Source organism: Hordeum vulgare, chromosome 7H (genome assembly GCF_904849725.1).
Source record: "Hordeum vulgare subsp. vulgare chromosome 7H, MorexV3_pseudomolecules_assembly, whole genome shotgun sequence".
Classification (NCBI taxonomy): Eukaryota; Viridiplantae; Streptophyta; class Magnoliopsida; order Poales; family Poaceae; genus Hordeum; species Hordeum vulgare.
This window is the reverse complement of record NC_058524.1, coordinates 57,337,653-57,359,184: the sequence shown is the minus strand read 5'-3', so window position 1 is coordinate 57,359,184 and position 21,532 is coordinate 57,337,653. Positions and strand designations below refer to the sequence as shown.

The window sequence follows — 21,532 nt, the reverse complement described above, 5'->3', positions numbered from 1 at the left end:
TAGGGCGGGTGGTCTTGTAACGTGCGGCATCCTATTGTGCTAGGGCAATGATAGACGCTGGCGCGACGGTTCAGATTTAGGCCGGTCGTACGACAGTCACACGATTCGCCCATTCCAGGCCGCACCATTCAAAGCCCCTCTCCTGCCCGCGTCGTCCTCTCCTTCTTCCTCCTCTATTCTTTATTTTCCGGCATCGAGAGCAGCCACAACACACCGGGGAGGAAGGGCGGGAGGCTGAGGCGAGCGTCGATGATCCTCGTCGGATATCGAATGATGTAACAAAAATCCTTGATGGATGTAGCAAAAACTATAACGGTTATAACTATTTTGATTTTGCACGGTGGCCTTCTTCCAGCTTCACCCTTGCCTTTTGAAACTTTTGAAGAGGCCGATGGTAGCTTCTATATATAGACACCGGTTGTAGCATTTTTAGGTGTTGTTTGCAGCTCCTCCGCATCATTTGCAGCCTTCACTCTCTTTTTGGTTCCGGTAAATAGAAGGCCGGTAGAAGCTTTCTGCAAAATGGTTTGAAGCTTTTCAATTCAACGGTTGAAACTTCTCAAAAATGATGGTTGTAGCCTTTTCTTATTTCATAGTGATCCCATGAAATTTCTTTGTTTTGCCGGTTGAAGCCTTTTCAAACTACGGTTGAAGCTTTTTTTCAAGAAAACGCAAAGGACCTTTGTGTTTCACTGCATTGAAAAGGTAGAGTCTAGATAAAATCCTCGTAGGAGGTCAAGTACAAACAAAGAACACTAAAACTAATGCACATCCCAGGTGGAAGGCAAGATGACCCGAAGGCCACGGGCACCAGCTAGAGCCCACTGCTCGGCTTCGTCCTTGATCTTGGAGACCAGGGTCTGAACCAGGGGCTAGGTGCCATCGAAGATGCATTCGTTGCGCTGAATGGATGTAGCTTTTTTCAGTATATGGTGTTCGGTTGAAACTTTATATGCCGGAGGTTGAAGCTTTCCAATCAAAGGTTGTAGCTTTTTGGTTCGTCGCTTGCAACATCAATGGAGGAGCGGTAAAAAAATGCCTCCATGTTCGTTTTGGGAGGACATGGTTGCAGCGACAGGGGAGGGAGGTCACACCGTCGTGCTTTGTAACATCTCTGGTGGGTGGTTCCAGCATGTGTGTAGCTGCTCGCAGATGGTTGGAAAAAGCTTCAACCGATTGCATCTTCGTCGCGGTCCGACGAGGCAGGCAGAGCTTCGGTGCACGGGGATTCAAATAGATCTGGCCGAGGGCGGTTGGATCGGTTGATTCCCGTGACGGTGATGCCCTGGGAGGCCTGCAAACGGCGATGGTTGACCGTGACGTTTGAAGCAGAGAAGAAGCAGCGTAGAGAGAGCAAGCAATAGAAAGGACTTGGCACATGTATGGACGCGTGACTCGTAGAGCGTTTCGCCGGCGTGCCGTTTCCAAACGTTTAGGCCAACACCAGCGCGCGACCCTATCATGTTCGCCCGCGTTCGTTTGGGGTAAAACGAACACACCATGCGACTCAGCGCGCGGGCACAAACAAACGTTTGTCCGTTTTCTGTCCGCTTTCGACCCATTCCCGGTCCAAACTTGGTTCGTTTTTTAGGTGAAACGGATAGCGCACGGACGCCTGTCCCGCCTGTCGGTGGCACAAAGCATAGAGGATGCAGACAGGATGCTCCCGAGGATGCTTCCGCGCGTTGGACGCGGCCACCACATCCCAAAAATGATCTGGATACGACCCCATCACCCGCACCAAGGGGATAGAATCCGGGAAAAACGGACTTTCGGATGGGGTGGCGCGGTGGAGTTGACCTTACCATTGTACTAACATGACACCTAGACCTAGTCAGCGTATAATGAGAGATAAATTCTCATTGAGCCTACTCCCTCCGTCCGGTGAAGAGTGTGCGTTTGGTTTTAAAATTTGTTCATAAAAGAGTGTACTTTTATCTTTTCAATGTACTTTAAAGTATAAAAAATCATCGCACGGTAATCAAGACCAATAACATTCTACACATAGTCTTTCTAATTTTTACACGCACTTACCTCATTGGGGGTTAGGTAATTAAAAAGGAGAAAGATGGTGTTTTGCATCTTTCTAATGCATTTTTTACTCTATTTTATAATTTATCCTAAAATGTCTATATGTACGCTCTTTCATCGGGCGAAGGGAGTACACAGCAAGAACACTCGATAGCGTGAACAGGTTTTGACGTGCAGAGAGGACACGACGTCTCCGCATCATCAGGCCAACAGTCCAGGAGGACCGCACATCTGACAGTACTAGGCCCTAACGCATGGAAACCAAATGAGCGGGCAAGAAGAGAATGGAGGTGATTGCCGGTGTCCAGAATCTTTGGTGGAAATAGACGACGTGGCTGTCATCGTACTCATGCTGATTACAGAATGGGAATTGCAAAGTCTGGTCGAAACCATCATTTGGTCGGGCCAGACCGGCGTTGAGAGTGTTCCTTCTTTTTGAATGGGCAGGAAATGAGAGTTGATGGTGCATGGTGGCGACCGATGTTCAAACACTCATGCATTCGAAAATTAAACCAATGGCAGTGACCAGCACAAGACTTCACCTATAAGAAAAATTCGCTGACGGGTAAGTAAAACCCAGCACGAATCTTGGCGGCTCGCATCCTCTATTGCGGCGCTGAATCATGGACACGCCAGCCTGCCAAAGCCAAAGCCAGAGCCCCCCAATGCGATGCCACGAAAAAGCGATCATGCTCAGACACAGCCGCGCGACAAGCTGCTAAAGAAACCCACATAAAAACCTACTCGCAGCGCCCGCAACGCCGCGCGGCGACCACGGTGCCGTCTGCCGTGCGGGGGTGTCTGCGTCTCCCTCTCTCCCTCTCCCTCTCCCTCTCTCTCTCTCTCTCGGCCGAAGCGACGCGACGCGAGGGAGAAACGCACGCGGGCCGGGGGAATGGCGGCCGCCGCCTCCTCGTCCTCGTCCTCCACCTCCTCCTCGGCCGGCTCCTCCGCGTCCACCTCGACGCCCCGGCCCGCTGCGAGGCAGGCCGCGCCGTCGTCGTCCCCGGTGTTCCTCAACGTGTACGACGTGACCCCCGCCAACGGGTACGCGCGGTGGCTGGGGCTCGGCGTGTACCACTCGGGCGTGCAGGTCCACGGGGTGGAGTACGCGTACGGCGCGCACGAGGGCGCCGGGAGCGGCATCTTCGAGGTGTCCCCGCGGCGGTGCCCCGGCTACGCGTTCCGGGAGGCGGTGCTGGTGGGCACCACGGAGCTGACCCGCGCCGACGTGCGCGCCCTCATGGCCGACCTCGCCGCCGACTTCCCCGGCGACGCATACAACCTCGTCTCCCGCAACTGCAACCACTTCTGCGACGCCGCCTGCCGCCGCCTCGTCGCCCGCGCCCGCATCCCGCGCTGGGTCAACCGCCTCGCCAAGATCGGGGTCGTCTTCACCTGCGTCATCCCCAGCACCAACCAGGTGCGCCGCAAGGGGGACCAGCTGCCCCCCGTCAAGAGCCGCTCCGCCCGCCAGCCCGCCGCGCCGCCGCGGCCCAGGACCTTCTTCCGCTCCCTCTCCGTCGGCGGCGGCGGCAAGAACGTGACGCCCCGCCCGCTGCAGACCCCGCCCCCGACGCCGCCGACGCCGCAGACGTTGACGACGCCGACACCGACGCCGTTGGCCTCCATGTAACGGCGCCATTACTCCTTTTCGTTTACAGCTCACACCTTCCTTTTTTTTCCTCCTTCGACAGTTACCTGAATTCTGTGCATAGTAGTACCCGAGATTAAGATTTGTGCTCTGCGAGTGCTGCACTGTCACCATGATAGTACCAGTAGTAACTGCAGTTCATTAGGCTATTAATTTCCGAATTCTCCGGCTTTATTACTACTCGTATCTATAGATACACCTGGCTGGCCGTGTCACCGTCTGCTGCCAAATCGCCATTAATTAATGATTAATTCCGATCACATTTACGTTGTGGTTAACGACGTCTATCATGCAATTCTTTGGTGTGTGGCATGGATCCAATTCTATCCGGCGAACCGTCCAGTAGGAATATATTCGTCCCTCCTTTCGCCCGTTCTTTTAGAGTAAACAACCATTGTACTTACTCTACTAGCTGGAGTCTTTCTTGGATTCAATCAACTAGATAAAAGCTCCAAAGCCAAGCACTGATCGACCGATACGCTTTTGCTGATGCAGTGCAGAGAATTCCCGGTGCCTGCCTGTGCACTGCACCTGTCATGGGGCACGATTAGATTAGTCCTCGTGCTGTTGTTTCTTGCATGATTGCGTCCGGCCTATCTGGAAATGCGGGGGGACGATAATTTTAACGTGACTTGTCGCATGAAAGGCGAGCTCGCTTCGACACAACTCTTGGGGACCTCGCCGGTTGCGTGTCCTGCTCGCCTCGCCCTTGACCGGCGACCGGCGGCGGCGGCGTGGGGTCAAAACTGGGCGCCGACGGGAGGAGGAGGGCTCTCATTTTCATTTGTGGAGGACGCCGGTGTGCGCCACATCGACCTTGACCCGTCCGATGAGGATGCGCGGGCCATTGTGGATCGGTCCTTGGCTGGGTTGGGTGCACGGAATGTGACGCGCCTTTCGATGGATCGGCTACAGCCTACTACAGGAGAGAAGTACGTACGCTCGCTGTGCTGTGCCCCTCTAGTAGGTCGTCGTCGGGTCGAGGGCTGCGATGGGCGAGATAGGGGTATGGGCGTGGTACTCCACTAGTACGCGGTGCCTTTTCCACGGCTTGTCCCCTTGCCGGCCGCGGGAATCGCATCAATGAATGAATTCATTGGGGCTGGGTGCGGCGGAAATCATTCGTCCACGCGACGTGCCCCCCATGGCATAGGGCCTTTCCTCTTTTTTTTTCTCCCGGCGGGTCGGGTTGTTGCGCTTGCACCTGCACCCACGCACCGGCTGCGCTGGTGCACACAGCTGGTTCCTCCGCCTGCGCGCGGCGGGCGGGCGGGCGAATAATTCGTGGCTGGCTGGCACGGCCGGCCGAGCGCGCGCCCTCTCCGGTCCCCGGAGGTTGCCGAGCGCCACCGACGTGCGCCCGACTATACTGTACTTGGCTCGGGCTTTTTTTTTATATGGCACGGACTAATTTTTTTTTCTTGAATGATCTGAAGATTGTTCACCTTCACCACGCCTGTGACGCGGTACGTGCAAGTGATCATCTAGCGTTGGCAACACCAGAGGGCCGCCACCGTCCTCCGGCGGCTCCTCTCCGTCGGTGATCTCGATCGTCGGTGGAAGGGGGGGGGGAGGGGCGGATGCGTGTGGTTCATTTTAGGCTTTAGCAGCTTAGAGTTTGGACTGTTCGGCTTTGGCGGTGTGGATGGTGGCGTCGAATATTATTTTTCCTGGATCCCTCCTCGACGAGGCGGTCCTTGTTGTGGTTGGACTTGAAAACCAGTCTGTTCAAGTAGGGATGATGCGGTGGCGCCAACATCTTTCTGATGTACTTGTGTCGTCGGGCTCCACCGTTGAAACAACGTTTGCTCTGGTGTCGGCGTGGAGCTCGGAAGGTACTCAAGGAACGGATGCAGATTGTGGCATGCATCGACGGTACCTGAAAGATGGTGGATCGTGTGTTGGGTTTGTGGTTCGTGACAGGCAGGTATGTTTTTCTCCTTCGACGTTTTTGTCGTGCCGTGGTGTCAGATCTGAAGTTTAATGGTGTGTCCGAAGTGTTGCCCCGGTCTGATTCGTTTAACGGTAACGACTTCATCTTTATTGGCAAGCCACCTTGGAGGTTCGTGAAACTGCATATCCGCGATGGAGCTGCGTCGATCTCGGGTATGAAGGTGATTCGTCATTTTTTTTCTTCAGAGGCTTCCATGATGGCTGGTGATTGTCGTTGATGTCAAACTCAGAGGATTCCTCGATCTTATTTATATTTTTACTTCTTGACTATTGGTCCTATGCATTGTAGCTCCTCGGACGGCTTGGGAGTAGCGATTAATCGGTGAATCGTCCTATTAATTAGATTAATCGATCGGCCATTAATCGGTAGATTAAATAGGAACCTATGAACATATTCTAGTTTTTACCCTACGCTCACCTTCTCAGCTATGAGATATACCATAAATAGGGTACTGTGTGATCAAATCCTACTATTGAGGAGCTAGAGGAGGATGGGAGAGGTTACCTGCCAAAAGAATTGGCCTTTTTGGCCCACGAGTTTGTAGGCCAACTAAGACTAATCGGCCTGACAACTTATTAATCGGTCTAACATGCCATTTAATCGGCCCGACAAGCCATTTAATCGGTCCGATAAGTAAACGCGGTGAATAGATGCTATTCGAATCGGCCATCCGATGAATAGCGATTAACTGGTCCATTAACTGATTAATCAGATGAATTCTTGAACAGTGGTCCTATGTGCAAAGGCTAACGTTCTGCTATTTTTTGAGTTTATCATGTCGATATGTATGTGACTTGTATTATGATTCTTATGATATAAATGAGATATTTATTATCATGCAAAAAAACCCTATATAAAATTCATTTTCAAGTGAGTCGTAGGATGACCATGGCCACCTCAAGAAGGCATGCTGTCAATTTATCCCGAAAATAGATGTCACTGAAGCATGCAGCCCACATCAAGCCATTTGGGCGAGCGTCATGCCTCGATGAATAGGAGGGCGCGACGACCACTGCATAACCTAGGGTACGAGCCCAGACAGAATGGTCGTCATTGCAAATTCTGATGATAATAGCAAATGTTTAAATGAGAATTTTAAATGCTGAAGAGGTGAAAAGTTCTGCGTGAACCCCTTGATTAGATTTCATACGCAATCCTAATCGATCGCACAAACACCCACATGCTTCCCAAGTTTACACCAGAACTTGGCGGCCATGCTTGCAGCGATTAGCGTGTCCATAGTCGGCAATCGGCACTCCTCAACGGCTGAGTGCAGCCACAAGTCTTAGCAATCACCTTCTCTTGTTGTCAAACTGGCCATGGGAGCCTCATTGAACACCAACATGATCACTAACTAATTTAACATTATTTTCTATTTCGAACTAATACACCTTTTTAGATAATAATTTCTTTTATAGTTGTCAAGTAATACTTCCTCCGTACGTAAATATAAGAGTGCTCTTATATTTCTTGTATTGTTAGATGGGCTTTGCTACGTAAAACAATTAGTACTTCTATATATGAACAATTAAAGGTCATGATCTACGAAGTTATGATATTTCTGTTCGGTTTTATTGTTTATATACTTTAGAAAATAAGACAATATGGTGATATTATGAATTCCACACGCAGAAAACACAAGGCTTTAAATAGGTTGTAAAAAAATAGTTAGCCTTTGATTTTGAATACAGATATTTCAAATCTTAGGCCCGCGTGTGTCCATTAGTCTAGATGTGTGATTGTCCGTACCTTCAGCTTCAACGATGGATATAGCAGTGCTGGATTACTTACCTCCAAACCCCCCATCGAAGCAGTGGTTCACTTGGCTATCAGTGTTGAATCTGGGAGGATGTCTATGTAATCTCAAGGTCTCTCATGTCTTGAGGGCACTTTGCGTGTTTTCGTGTTAGTGTCGACGTAATGATCATGCTACTCATACTCTTTTGCGGTGGTGGGGTTGCGGGTAGCTAACGGTGTAGACAACAGAAGGATAAAGCAGGATATGTTCCCTCATCTTTTTGCGGCAACAATGAAGTTGTGGCCTTGTTTCTCCACTTGGGTGTCTCCCTGACCGGATGTGTCGCTCTCTGGTTGTTCTTGCTCCATCTCTGATGTAGCTGTATTTTCTTCGTCGTTGTTGCTAATGCTAAAAGTTTTGTTCAAAAGATGGTTGTGGTTTCGGATTTCTAATCTATGCAAGGCTTGTATAATAGCAGCTTATTCTTTGGGGCATTTGTTCAGCTAGACCTTAGCACAAGGACTTCGCTGACCACATGATACAATGTTAACATGCTCTGGCAATGGAGCAACAACAACAATGTTGCTTCGACTCATACTGAAGATTTGAGTTTTTTTAGCTCTTTAAGGACATGATTGAAGTTAATGACAATATTTCGTATCGTTGGAAATTTTCCTTTACAAAATCTAGGGCTCAGTTGATAAAATATGATAGGGACAAGCCTAATGGGTTGATGAGCCGCCTATGACATGTTCTCTAGTTTTTGTTGGCAAAAGTCCATAGTATTCGGTATGTTTAGGACACCTCTCGAGGAGCCAGATCCTATTTGATGCCTTAAGCGCTGTTTACTATTTTTTTTCATGTGGCACCCTCTATCCATATGGGCTGCTGCATCTAAGCACGCAATGAACAATCTCATCTTAGATTTTTGAAGCTTCGAGTTGTTTTGTTTTCTTTTGTAGTATTTGTGGACCAATTTTTCTGTTTTATTTGCTTTCCTTTTTTTTTCAAATGCGATTTTGTTTTTGAAATTCAGGAAAGAAAATCAACTTAGTGAACTTTGCTTAAAATCATGAAAAATCCACCCTTTGTGAATTTTTTGAAATTCACAATCTTTTTTGACTTTGATGAACACTTTCAAACATTTCCAAATGATTAAAATATTTTCAAAATTTAGAACTGTTTCTCAAATTTGAGAACTATTTTCATTTTTATATTCTTTATAATTCGTGAATTTTTAATACATTAATTTTTCCATATAGTAAACATGTTTCAATATTTTGAACATTTTTTCACATTTTAACAAACTGTGATTTTGTATCATTCTTGATTTTTTTTAAAGTTGTATAATTTTTTTTCCATATTTATAATTTTAAAAGCCAATGATCCAACTTGCTAGAGTTCAACAGGTCACTTATCGAGCCGTCAACCATGAAAACCAAGTGATGGGGAGCGAGCAGTGCTTGGTTCCTTGCTGGGCCGACCCACTTGTGCATCACGTGAGCGCCGTTGCGCTTACCTGGCGTAGAATGCACGAATTAGGAGGGGATTTTCCCTTTTTTGTTTTTAGGCAAAGGAGGGAACTTTTTTTTATCGCTCTTTGCCACGGATGGACTGCCCTGCAGCGCTAGAAATGGGCGGGCCCAATTAACAACCGCTAACCAACGGTTTTGGGAACCTGCTTGTCGGGACCCCGATCCTAAGCCATAGGAATCCAGCCTGTAACACATCGCATCCCTTTGTGGTCTCACGCACGGTTAACTTCACGGCTGCAGCCTTACCTTAGCCGGGACCGTTTGCGTCTTTTGACTCACGTATGCGAAGGTGTCGCTAGCAATCCAATGTCAAAGAATCCGGATCGACAAGTCTAGTCATAAACCAAAGTGGCAGTACCGCACAAGGACAGGCATACATGACCCAACAAAGCAGGTGTCGGTCATCAGCGAATGTAGACGAGTCGTAGCAAGCTACAAGGACTTCATTACATCGCGTGACATTTCCCCAAAGGGGACAGACACAGCAGCTAAGAAGGACACATGCCGGTCAACCAATGTGTCCGGAGCAGTAGCGAACTACCAAGGCTCGTTGGATCACAAAGGCTTGTAAGGAGTGCTACTAAAGTTCACGACTAAGTAATCGAACCCCATACATATCAAGTACGACACACGTACGCATGGCATACCGATATGTATAGATACATCGATGGCATCACAACATAACCACAAACATACAACCTTTATTTAAGAGGCTCGGAAGAGCCACACACATAATATTACACATTAAGGGTCTCACGACCCATAATAGCAGTCATTCAATTACAAGCCAGCGGAAGAGTTTAAACTGTCTGAGTACAGACAGGACAACTAGAAGGCACATGGCCTGACTATACTACAGATCCAACGTAGGGCCAGATCGTAGCTGGGACACCAGCTACTCGTCGTCGTCGATGTCTACGAAGAACCCTCCATTAGGGTCATTAGCAACCTCTGCAACATTTATTAAACAAACATGAGTACGAAGGTACTCAGCAAGACTTTAGGATAACTAACTACTCATGCAAGGTATCAAAAGGTATTGTGGGGTTTCATGCGGAAAGCCAGCATTTGACTAGTGGCTAGACAACTTGCATTTTTAAATAATTTTGACAACTTGATTTCTCGCACACGAGTCCACTAACACCACAACAATACACTATCATGGAATCATTCCGTCTCCCTACGGAAATGCCGTCCACGACACTCACGCTTATCTTGGCAATTTTATGAGTAGCCATTGAAGTTATCTATGAACAACATATGTCTCCAAGTAGTCCATATCCGCGGACGCGGCTATTCGAATAGATCATAACCCTGCAGTGGTGTACTTCGTCACACACGCTCTCGCCACTTATCGCCATGTGCACGTCATGCACCTCGGCAACCTTCAAGCGGAAGCCCAGCGAGGGAGTCGGCCACGACCGTTAACCACACTAGTACCTAGTCCAGGTTTATCGCCTATCTGAGAGTAACCCGTACGGAAGTCCGGCCGAGGTTTCCGCCACGGCCTCAAACGATGTGCGCAGGGTTCCCAAGCCCACCATCTGGGTGCCACTTGGTACACCGTGCCACTGCCTACCGCATCACGGTCCACCTCCCAGGTCAGCACCATGCACGGCCTCCAGCATTACTATAAACACCAGAAACTACTTGCAACTCCTGGACCGAGTACTAAGCGATTAATAGGCCGAGCGGGGTCATATTTCAGGGCCCAACATGTGGTAGTATCTAGTCTTGGGTTACATACACGGAACTCAGTTCCTAAGGACGGTTCCAATGAAACAACCTGCCATGTACTCCTACACAGCCTTTCACCAGTACCTTTACCAAATCAAGTTCAACACACAACCTTTGCTCACCGAACACATTCCATAATTCTGTTCATCTCCCAGATGACAGACCATACACAACTCTAAGCATAGCATGCATAGCAGGATAAGGCACATCATAGCTCAAGCAACTACCAGGTATGCTAGGTTGCAAGGTTCGGCTATTTACTGTGACAAGGTTAGGTCATGCAAAAGAAGTGGGTTCAACTAACGTGGCAAAAGCAGTTGAAGCATTTGATCCTAATGCAATAAATAAGTGCAGGAGCAAGAACATGGGAATTATCGGGATGATCAAAAGGGTTGCTTGCCTTGTTGCTCAAAGGAGGAACGATATCCGTCAGACGGATATTCGGTGGGATCCGAGGGTGCGGAGCCTACCGAAATAAATGGCAACATTCAATAACAATCATATGCAATCAAAATGATGCATGAGCATGGCATGAGAATGCAAGGTGATAAGTTATTATAATCAACATGTATTAGGTTTAGAGTTGATTTGAATCACATTCGAATATCAATTCAAACGGGGTATTCTCGGATATCGTTTTAATTGATTCGACCTGATGCTCAGATCAACTTGATGTTAGCATGCATGAAATGTCATGTTATGGTACTGATTTGTAATTAGGACAGTGTGTGATCATGGCATTCATAATGAAATTTGAATATTTTCCAAATTCCAATTATAAAGTAATTATAAGAGTTGAATTATTCCTTATTCTACATGTTAGGGTTCTGTAACTTTTTCAAACATGGTTGAAAATAGCATAATCAGAATCCTTGAATTTTTCTGATACTTTTTCATATATAAATTATTTTCATTGGAGTTACAGGTTAATTTCTATGATTTTTACAAGTTTTAGCAATTTCCTGAAATTATTTCTATACTGGAAATACTTTTATTGCATCAGCATGACATCAGCAGGTCCATCTGGCCGTTGAAAGTCAAACCTGACCAGTGGGACCCAATGGTCAGTCTCTCTGGTCAATTTTAGATTAAGTTTAAACTTAATTAACTGATTAACCTTGCTGGACCCACATGTCAGTGACTGATTAACTTATTTGATTTATTTTTATTAGTTTTAAACTTGCGAGAGGCTGGCCCCACCAGTCAGTGGCTCAGGCCAACCAAGATCCACCGGCGGCGAGGTCGTCCTCGCCGGCGGGGAGCCTCCGGCGACCACCAGCACGGCGGAGGGGCTCGGAAACGGCGCACAGGAGGCCAAATGCTGCGCGGAGAGCACCAGAAGAACTGCACATCTCCCGCAGCTCCATTTCTGCACTTAGCCGGGGCTGATTTGGCCGGAGATGACGCCGGCGACGAGCTTGGCGGCGGCCAAGGCTCGGGCGTCATCGGGGTCTTTGATTCAGAGGGAACTACGCTCGGTTCTTAGCTCCTACAGCATCTACGCGTCGTCCTGAAGCTGCTGGTGCCCTCGGAAGGACGAGCTGATCATCGGAGGGCTACCGACGACGAGCGGCAGCGGCGGTCCTCGTCGGGCTCCGGTGAAACTAGAGCTAGAGGAGGGAATCGACAGGGAAAACTTAGGGGAAATGACCGCATGCTCACGGGGAGTGCAGAGCAGGGCTTAGACGGCTCGGGGAAGGCCTGGGGGCGACGAATCGACGGGAGAGGTCCGGCGGCCGGAGGTGGAAGACGATGGCGCCGCGGGCGTTGCAGGGCTCGGGGTGGCTTCGGCTTCTGCAGGGAGGACCAGACCGACGAGGCGGAGCTAACGGCGTGCTCTGAGAGGGGATCCTATGGCTAGGGGCACGGGCAGCTCGAGCTTTGCTCGGCTCCAATGGCGGCAGCAGGTAGGAGGAAGAGATCCGGGAGGAGGGAGAGAGCCGACGCTGGGAACGGATAGGTGAAGCCTCGTGGAGCTTATCCCTCGCCTTGCCAGCACGAGGCGGCGGCCAGGCAGGCGCACAGGTGCGTGGCCGCGCCGGAGGAGGCGGCGGCCACCTCCTGCTCCTACTGGCGCGAGGGAGGGGACGACTCAGGGAGATGGGCCGGGCCAGGCTAGGCGACAGGTAAGCTCTTTTTCATTTCCTTCTGTTTTATTTATGTGTTAATTTCTGACATTGATTTGCTATTTATTTCAGCTCCAAAAAGGTTGAAAAAAATATTTTAAACACACCTGAATATTTGTTATAATATTCCCAACCATTTCCAAAATTTTCAACATTTTTGAAAATTTATAGTTTCTGATTTCAAATTTAAAATTTGAAACCAGTGGCTTTTGCATTAAAATAAAATGCTTAAAGTGTCAAGAAAATAGTTTTCTCCAATGCTCATTTACTTTCATGATTTATCAAAAAGTTTAAACATTTCTTGAGGCCATTTTGGGTTCATTGATTTTAACTAGTTTGAGATTTTCTTTATTTGAAGTAGTGGCTAGGGTTTTGAGTTTTTCCTTTGCCACTTTCTTGATCTTGTTGGAAAATCTTAGATGCAAATGCAAAGAAGACATGAGCACAAGACTAACTTGCTTAAGGGTTAGGGATGTGACACTGCTAGAAGGTTCCCTACTGGTTTTTTGTTTCTTTAAAATGTTTTCTTATTTCTTTGTTGGTTTTTCTTGGTTTTTTTCCTTTCTTTTACTGTTTCTTCGTTCTTCTTTATTTGTTCTTTTCTTTTCTTTTCTTTTTTGGTTTTCGTTTTTTTCATATTTTAAAAATGTTCATCTTTTGAAAATTGCTCGGAAATTTCAAAAACCATTCGTGCTTTCGGAAAGCACTCAAAATTTCAAAAGGTGTTCATGATTTCAGAAATTGTTCACTGCAAGTGCATCTAGTGCCACCCCTTTGTTGGTTTTCAAGTATTCAAGACAAACGTGGTTGAGGAACTAATGTGTTTGTGAGAGTTTACAGGTTAACACAAATAGAAGTCCCTGATGATTCGGTTTAACCGTCAAAGAAGACCCCTAAAAATGTCCGAAGACATTGACGATGGTCGAAGTCATTGGTGGTGCGTGAAGATAATCACTTGAAGATAATGAAACGTGAAGACGAAGTCTTTTGTTGTTTTATTTCTTCTTTCCTCGTTCATAGGAACCACCGTACTATTTAAGTGGGATCGATGTGATCGAAGTCAGGTGCTGACGTAATTTTTTCGTTTCCAAGAGGTACGGCCGTGCTTCTCGAAAAAAATATACGCGTTTTTTCACCCAATTGTTTTTTGAAATATTGTTTTCATCGAAAAGATAAGAAAGACCGATAAAAAACTACCACAAAAACCAATTTAAAAAGACAAAAACCACATGCAAAAAAGAAAGAAGCAAAAATAAAAAAAAACATTTATAACGCGACACGTAACGGCAGCTGAGATCGTCCAAATAACCACGTGTGAGAACGATCGTTGGAAGGCTGCTGAAGTAGTGCTTCCTAACTAGCTGCTTCATAAAACTGCTACCATCTCGCTCAATGCGACTCATCGTGCAAGATATAGAAACGAGACCGGAGGAAAAAGCTTTAGCGAGAACTGCTACCGTCTCGCTTAGGGGTGTTTCTTTACAGGGACTTTTTGCTATAGGGACTAAAAAATCCCTTTTAGTCCCATGTGAAAGAAACATGAGGGGCTTTTAGGGACTAAAAATGGGTATTTGAGACTAAATGAAGAAGTCCCTTTGGGAGGGACTTTTTGGGACTTTTTCCCACCGTGCCCCCGCACCGCACCTTATCCACGCGCTTGCTCGCTCGCTCCTCCCTCCCTCCCAGGCACTCGCTTCTCCCCTCCCCCGCCGCCAGTGCCCTGAGCAACCGCCGCCCCCATGGCCACCGATGAAGACGACGAGGCGTAGTGGCTCTCTCAGTTCCCCTCGCATTAACCTGCATCTCAGGGCTCATCCGCCGGCGGAAATCTGGGGAGGGGAATTGGTTTTTTGGATCTCAACAGCAACATCGACGACTTCCCCGAGTTGGGCTCGTACCAGCAACTCCTCCTTGACGAGACGGCCGTTCATGGTTCTTCTCCGACTGGGCCTGGTCGTGGGCGGTCTGTTTCCCAGGGAGGAGGCCTGACCCGGTCTTTGAGCCTCGGTGGTGCTCACAGGCGTCCATTCATCGCCCCGGGCGCAGCTCCCGTTGACGGAGGCATCAGAGGGCGTGGGAAGGCCGTGTCCCAGGGCACTGGGGGCGGTGTAGGCCGTTGATTGTATACCACCAGTCTATTTTGTGTATCAGACCTGGTAATGTTTTCCTTGTTTTTGCTTTTGCTTCTTTTCTTTGTTTGTTCAGAAAAGGACGTATTAGAAGCTAGACCAGGACATGGCAGAAACTATAAAAGTAAAGAAATAGTGGCAAAGAAAAACATTTGAGCGATGGTGGACTTCTGAAAATTGTCATGATTGTGTATCCTTGCAGCTGTAGTGCCTCAGTTAAAGTTCGTTTATTCATGTCCTTTTTTACTTTCTTATGCTGAAATTTCAGAAGTGTAATATTCAAATTCATTTGAGTTTCGCCTCACTAGAAATGATGCCACCATTATTTTTTCTTATCCGTGGCAAAGCACGAACATTTAACTAGTCTTTGCTTATGAACAAGTGTTATTTAATAATATGGCCAGGGATAATACAGTCTTTTTGCATGTCATTTACTGATCTTAGTCCCTGAAAATAAACGGATATGGACTAGAGACTTTTTAGTTGAGACTAAATTTTTTTTAGGACTTTTTAAAAAACAGTGTCTTAGTGTGGGTCATCGGGCAAGGAATAGAAACGAGACGCGAGGCAGGGCCCAGCAGCCTCCTTCCATTTGAACGAGACCCGGTCAGTCAGCTGCAATTTTTTATTTGTCGCAAAAAAAATCTGCAATCTGTTTTATAACCCCTCAAGAGAAAACCGCAATGTTTTTATTTTCGACAAGGACCTGGTCAGCGACATCGACACCACACTGACTGGTGGCTGCTGCCACTAGTGTCTTGTATATAGTCCCAGGATCAGAAAAGTGGTGCCCAATGCATCGTGCGTTCACTCTGCGCGGTCGGGTCAAACGCCAAAAGGTCAGACCACAAGTAGTACACACACAGACGTGTTTTCAGCCGGCGTCACTCCCCATCCACGTCGCGCTCACTGGCTCGCCTAGAGTTCGCTTCAAAATCCCATCGATCGGGCCCTGCCGAGGCGAAGACGGGGAAAATCCTCCCGATTCACACGGTTACCAGCTAAAGCTTCCCCGGGAGGCCGGCGACTGAGACCCCAAAAGCTTCTGTTTGTAGCTACACGTACACGTACTTGCGGCCTGATGAGTGATGAGTGATGACACCCAAGTTGATCACGCTTGTGTTGGTGGAAGAGAGCGAAGGGAACAGCCCCTCGTCTTGGATCTGACCGGCTCCTCGTGGATTGACAATGGGACTTCGCTGTAGCAATTCACGCGGTATATACATGAATAAATGATGAACTTTCGGCGACCGCGGCGGTGCAGGTGTCGGGGCTTTTTTTGGCAACTATGATGTGTGTGGACGATGTTAGGGTCGTGATAATGGTTGATGTAGTCTGTTCGGGCTTTTTTGGAGTGTTCATGGATTTTTCACGAGTTGTTTGTTGTTGTGAAGTCGAGGACGCGGCGGCGGGGATGATGATGGGCATCAGATGGTTTGTTGGGCGATCTCCTGTGACGTTGGTCTTATATAGTTTTAGAGTTGTGTTGTTTTCGTCGTAAAGTGATTGGGACGGACCTTCATCTTACTCCACGTGCCATTTATGACGTGGATTGAGTCGACGATCGTCTATTGTAAAATCGAAGTCGTTTGTTAATGAAGAAGGAATGATAATCTCTTGCTCAAAAATAAGTGTTGATGGTGAGGCTAAGAGCATCTACAACTACGACCTACAAATTCGGTCTCTCAAACTCTCGCGGACATGTCCGGACGCGTTCGCGGATACTCACCGCACACGTCTTAAATAATGTTTTTCATACTCGCGTTTCTCATATCCAAACCATAATTACTATACAACACATGCAACGCTACATAAGAGTCGATCATCACACATATTTGATGAGAGCCATTTCATGGTCGAACAAAATAAGCATAGTTCGTCATAGACGACGGACAGTGCAAACTAATTTAAACATACATAAAATATAAACACAAAGGCGAAGGACGAAGGAAATCACCATTTCCTCGCCGCCCCCTTTCCCTTTTCGGTCGTCCACGCGGTTGTGCCCCTCCTCCGTGTAGGCATCAGCGTGCGGTGGAGCATCGTTGCTGTCGTCATCATCGAAGCCGTAGGTGGAGGTGTCGTTGTCGTCCTCGTCGGAGCTGCACCACATGCCGGACAACGTACAGAGCAGGCAGTCCTGCTCCTTCGCGTGGCTGACCGCTTTTGCCTTTGATATCGCCTCTTTCGTTGCCTGGCACTCCGATAACTGGATGGCCACTCGAAGCGCGTCAGTGATGTCAACTGTTTTCCCCCTGTAACGGCACCAGAATAATGCTGCTAGCACTCTCCGGCAATCAAAACTAGAAGAAGGTTGTTGACTGCCCACCAGCGCGTGGGTTCGCAACAGTTTTCGAGGGTAGAGTATTCGATCCAAATTTGTTGATTCACCAGACAGGAGGTGAGAGAATACTCTCGAGTATTAGCACCTGAATTTGTCTGATTCAACCGCACCTGAAAGATTAGTATCTGCAAGCAAAGTAGTAACAGCAAAGTAGTATGATAACAACGGTGTCAGAAACGATCTGTTGACACGGCAGACTATTTCTAACGATTGTATCAATGGCGCCAAGTTGCCTCGTGGACGGAAATTGTCAGTTCCCGTCAACGACCAGCGATCAAGATTGTAGCAGGTAGCAGCAGTGTAACGAATAATAGCAGTGGCAAGGAACAGCAGTAGTGACAGCAGTAGCAAGTAGCAACATTAGCAAGCGACAGTAGTAGCAACAGTAGCAGCAGAGCAAGACAAGTAACAGCAGCAGCAACAGTAGTAACAGCAGCAGCAACAGTAGGACAACAGCAGCAACAGTAGCACAAACTCGTAGGCAATGGGTCGGTGATTTATTTGGATGATATTCATCATGCAACAGTTATAACACGGAGAGATATGTGGCTAGCTCCCGTTCGTCAATGTGATGTTGGCATGCATTTCGTGTGTCGTCATACGTGCTTAGGGAAAAGAACTTGCATGACATCTATTGTCCATCCCTCCCGTGGCAACGGGGTCCAAAAGGAAACTACGGGATATTAAGGTTCTCCTTTTAATAAAGAACCGGACCAACGCATTAGCACTTGATGAACACATGAACTCCTCAAACTATGGTCATCACCGGGAGTGGTTCCGGTTATTGTCACTCCGGGGTTGCCGGATCATAACACATAGTAGGTAACTACAACTTGCAAGATCGGATCTAAAACATACATATATTGGTGACAACATAATAATTTCAGATCTGAAATCATGGCACTCGGGCCCTAGTGACAAGCATTAAGCATGGCAAAGTAGTAGCAACATCAATCTCAGAACATAGTGGATACTAGGGATCAATCCCCATCTAAACTAACTCGATTACATGATAGATCTCATCCTACTCATCCTCGCCCAGCGAACCTACGAATAGATTACTCATGAACGACGAAGAGCTTAATGGAGTTGGAGAGGGAACAAGGTTGATGATGACGATGGCGACGATTTCCCCCCTCCGGAGCCCAAGACGGACTCCAGATCTGCCCTCTAGATGAAGAACAGGTTGTGGCGGCGCCTCCGTATCGCAAACGCGACGAAAACTTCTCTTTTTATTTTTTCTGGGATGAAAGTGAACTTATAGACCTGAGGTTGGGGGCGGCAGAGCCATGTGGGCCCCACAAGCCTGCCCACCGCCACCAGGGGGTGGTGGCGGAGCCAGGGCTTGTGGCCCACCGCCCCACCCCCTGAGGTGGAACTTGACGCAGATATTTTTCATATTTTCCAAAAATGTTCCCCGTAAAGTTTCAGGACGTTTGGAGAACTTTGATTTCTGCACAAAAATAACACGAAGGCAATTCTGCTGAAAACAACGTCAGTCCAGGTTAGCTCCATTCAAATCATGCAAATTAGAGTCCAAAACAAGGGCAAAAGAGTTTGGAAAAGTAGATACGATGGAGACGTATCAGTCAGCATTCTTGCGGCGAAGGCGACACACATCCGTCTCCGCCATAGTCAGCGAGCCACGTAGGACGCTCGCGAGGAGCGCGTCCTCGGGGTCGACCGACACGCTCGAGGTCGAACGCCGTGCGGCCAGCCCCCCCCCCCTTTCTCTCGCCCGTTGCCGCTCGCGTCAGGCTGCACGCGCCACGAATCCAGCGTCCTCGTGCGCCCTGTCCCCGACGCGGGCACGAGGACCCAACGGTAGCCGGGCACCGCTTCCGGAGCAGGAGATGGTGGAGGTGGGCGGCGTACCTAACCTAAAGCGGGAGCGGTTGTGGCTGCGTGGGTCGTGAGAAGGGCCTGCGACGTTGTCGGCGCTCCGTTGGTGTGAGACGGGCCCAGAGGATGCAGATCCACCGCCATCGGGGCCACCTTGGTCCTGCAGCGACCGACGCAATGCGATGGGGAGGGTCACCTCCTCCACATCGATGTTTGATTCGTCGAAGGTGCTTCCATCATCGGCCATCAGATCGGAGTGTGGGGGATTGTAAGTGGAGTGAATGGAGACTCAGCTGCCGGATGTCTAGGGTTTTGGATTGGGGTATTTAGTGGGGTCCAGGATGTGCCAAACTGACGTGCAGGTGGGGTCAATGGTGGGATGGGCCTGTCAGCTGGACGTGTCCGGGTTTTCCCATATCCGTCCCATATTCACACTCAATACGAGGGTCAGCCGAGCGTTTGAGGATCGTTTTACAACGTTCGTTCGAACCGATTGCGTTTGAGACAGGGTATTAGGGGTCCGACGGGGTATAAGAGGTCCTCTTGTAGATGGTGTGACGTGCTACCTCGATGAGGCTTCCATAAACTGTTTGTGTGGATTATCTTCATCTGCTTTTATGTTAACTAACGAAACATTTGTTTTCTTAATTAATGGATGAGACAAATCTTTAACCTTCACTTTTTTTTTGTTTTTGCGGGGTGACCTTCCCTTTTTTTTGCGGGGTGACCTTCACTTTTTTTTTGTTTTTGCGGGGTGACCTTCACTTCGGCGAAAGGAACAACCCTTCGTCTTGGATCTGACTGCCTCCTCGTGGATTAACAATGGGACTTTGCTGTAGCAATTCACATGGTATATACATGAATAAATGACGAACTTTCAGCGACCGCGGCTGTGCTTGTGTTGGGGCTTCTGTGACAACGATGATGTCCCTGTCAGGGTCGTGATAATGGTTGATCTAGTCTGTTCCGATTTTTTCAGAGTGTTTATGGATTTTTCACGAGTTGTTTGTTGTTGTGGGGGATGACAATGAGCATCAGATAATCTGTTGGACGATCTTACGTGACGTTGGTCTTATATAGTTCTAGAGTTGTGTTGTTTTCGTCGTAAAGTGATTGGAACGGACCTTCATCTTACTCCACGCGCCTTTTATAACATGGGTTGAGTCGACCATCGTCTATTATGAAATTGGAGTCGTTTGTCAATGGAGAAGGAATGATAATAACGCTTGCTTAGAACTCAGTGTTGATGGTGAGGCTAAGAGCATCTACAACACGACCTACAAATCCGGTCCTTCAAATACTCGCGAACGCGTCCGTAGATACTCACGGACACGTCTTAAATAATGTTTTTCAAACTCGTGTTCCTCATATCCGAACCATAATAACCATACAACACATGCAACGCTACATAAAAGTCAATCATCACACACATTTTGTCAGAGCCATTTCATCGTCAAACAAAATAAGCATAGTTCGCCATAGTTCAAAGGCGGATAGTGCAAACTAATTTAAACATGGATAAAATATAAACACAAGGGCGAAGGACGGAGGAAATCACCATTTCCTCGCCGCCCCCTTTTCCCTCTCGGTCGTCCACGCGGTTGTGCCCCTCCTCCGTGTAGGCGTCGGCGTGTGGTGAAGCATCGTTGTCGTTGCCGCCATCGAAGCCGAAGGTGGAGGTGTCGTTGTTGTCCTCGTCGGACCTGCACCACATGCCGGACAACCTACAGAGCAGGCAGTCCTGCTCCTTTGCGTGGCTAACCGCTTTTGCCTTTGTTGCCGCCTCTTTCGTTGCCTCGCGCTCCGATAACTGGACGGCCACTCGGAGCGCGTCAACATTCTTGCGCCGAAGGCGGCACACATCCATCTCCGCCATAGTGAGCGAGCCACGCAGGATGCCCGCGAGGAGCACGTCCTCGGTGTCGACCAACACGCTCGAAGTCGAACGTCGTGCGGCCAGCGCCTCCCCCCTCTCCCTCGCCCGTTGCCGCTCGCGTCGGGCTGCACGCGCCGCAAACTCCGGCATCCTCGTGCGCCCCGTCCCCGACGCGGGCACGAGGACCCAGCGGTAGCCGGGCACCCCTTTCAGAGTAGAAGATGGTGGAGGTGGGCGGCGTACTTGATCTAAAGCGGGAGCGGCTGTGGCTGCATGCCTCGTGAGAAGGGCCTGCGACGTCGCCGGCGCTCCCTCGGCGGGCGACGGGCCTGGAGGGTGCAGATCCACCGCCGCCGGGGCCGCCTTGGTCCTCCAGCGTCCGACGCAGCACACGATGCGGAGGGTCACCTCCTCCATATTGATGTTCGATCCGTCGGAGCTGCTTTCATCGTCGGCCATCGGATCGGAGTGTGGGGGATTGTAAGTGGAGTGAATGGAGACTCAACTGCCGGATGTCCAGGGTTTCGGATTGAGGTATTTAGTGGGCTCTATGATGTGCCAAACTC

The 21,532-nt window shown here is 48.7% G+C and overlaps 1 protein-coding gene across 1 annotated transcript; it reads left to right on the top strand.

The window, feature by feature from the left end:
• Positions 1–2,586: 2,586 nt before the first annotated feature.
• On the top strand, positions 2,587–3,846 carry LOC123409736 (deSI-like protein At4g17486). Its single transcript, XM_045102597.1, has one exon. It carries the CDS (start codon positions 2,927–2,929, stop codon positions 3,665–3,667), a length of 741 nt encoding a protein of 246 aa, XP_044958532.1. The 5' UTR covers positions 2,587–2,926; the 3' UTR covers positions 3,668–3,846.
• Positions 3,847–21,532: the final 17,686 nt, after the last annotated feature.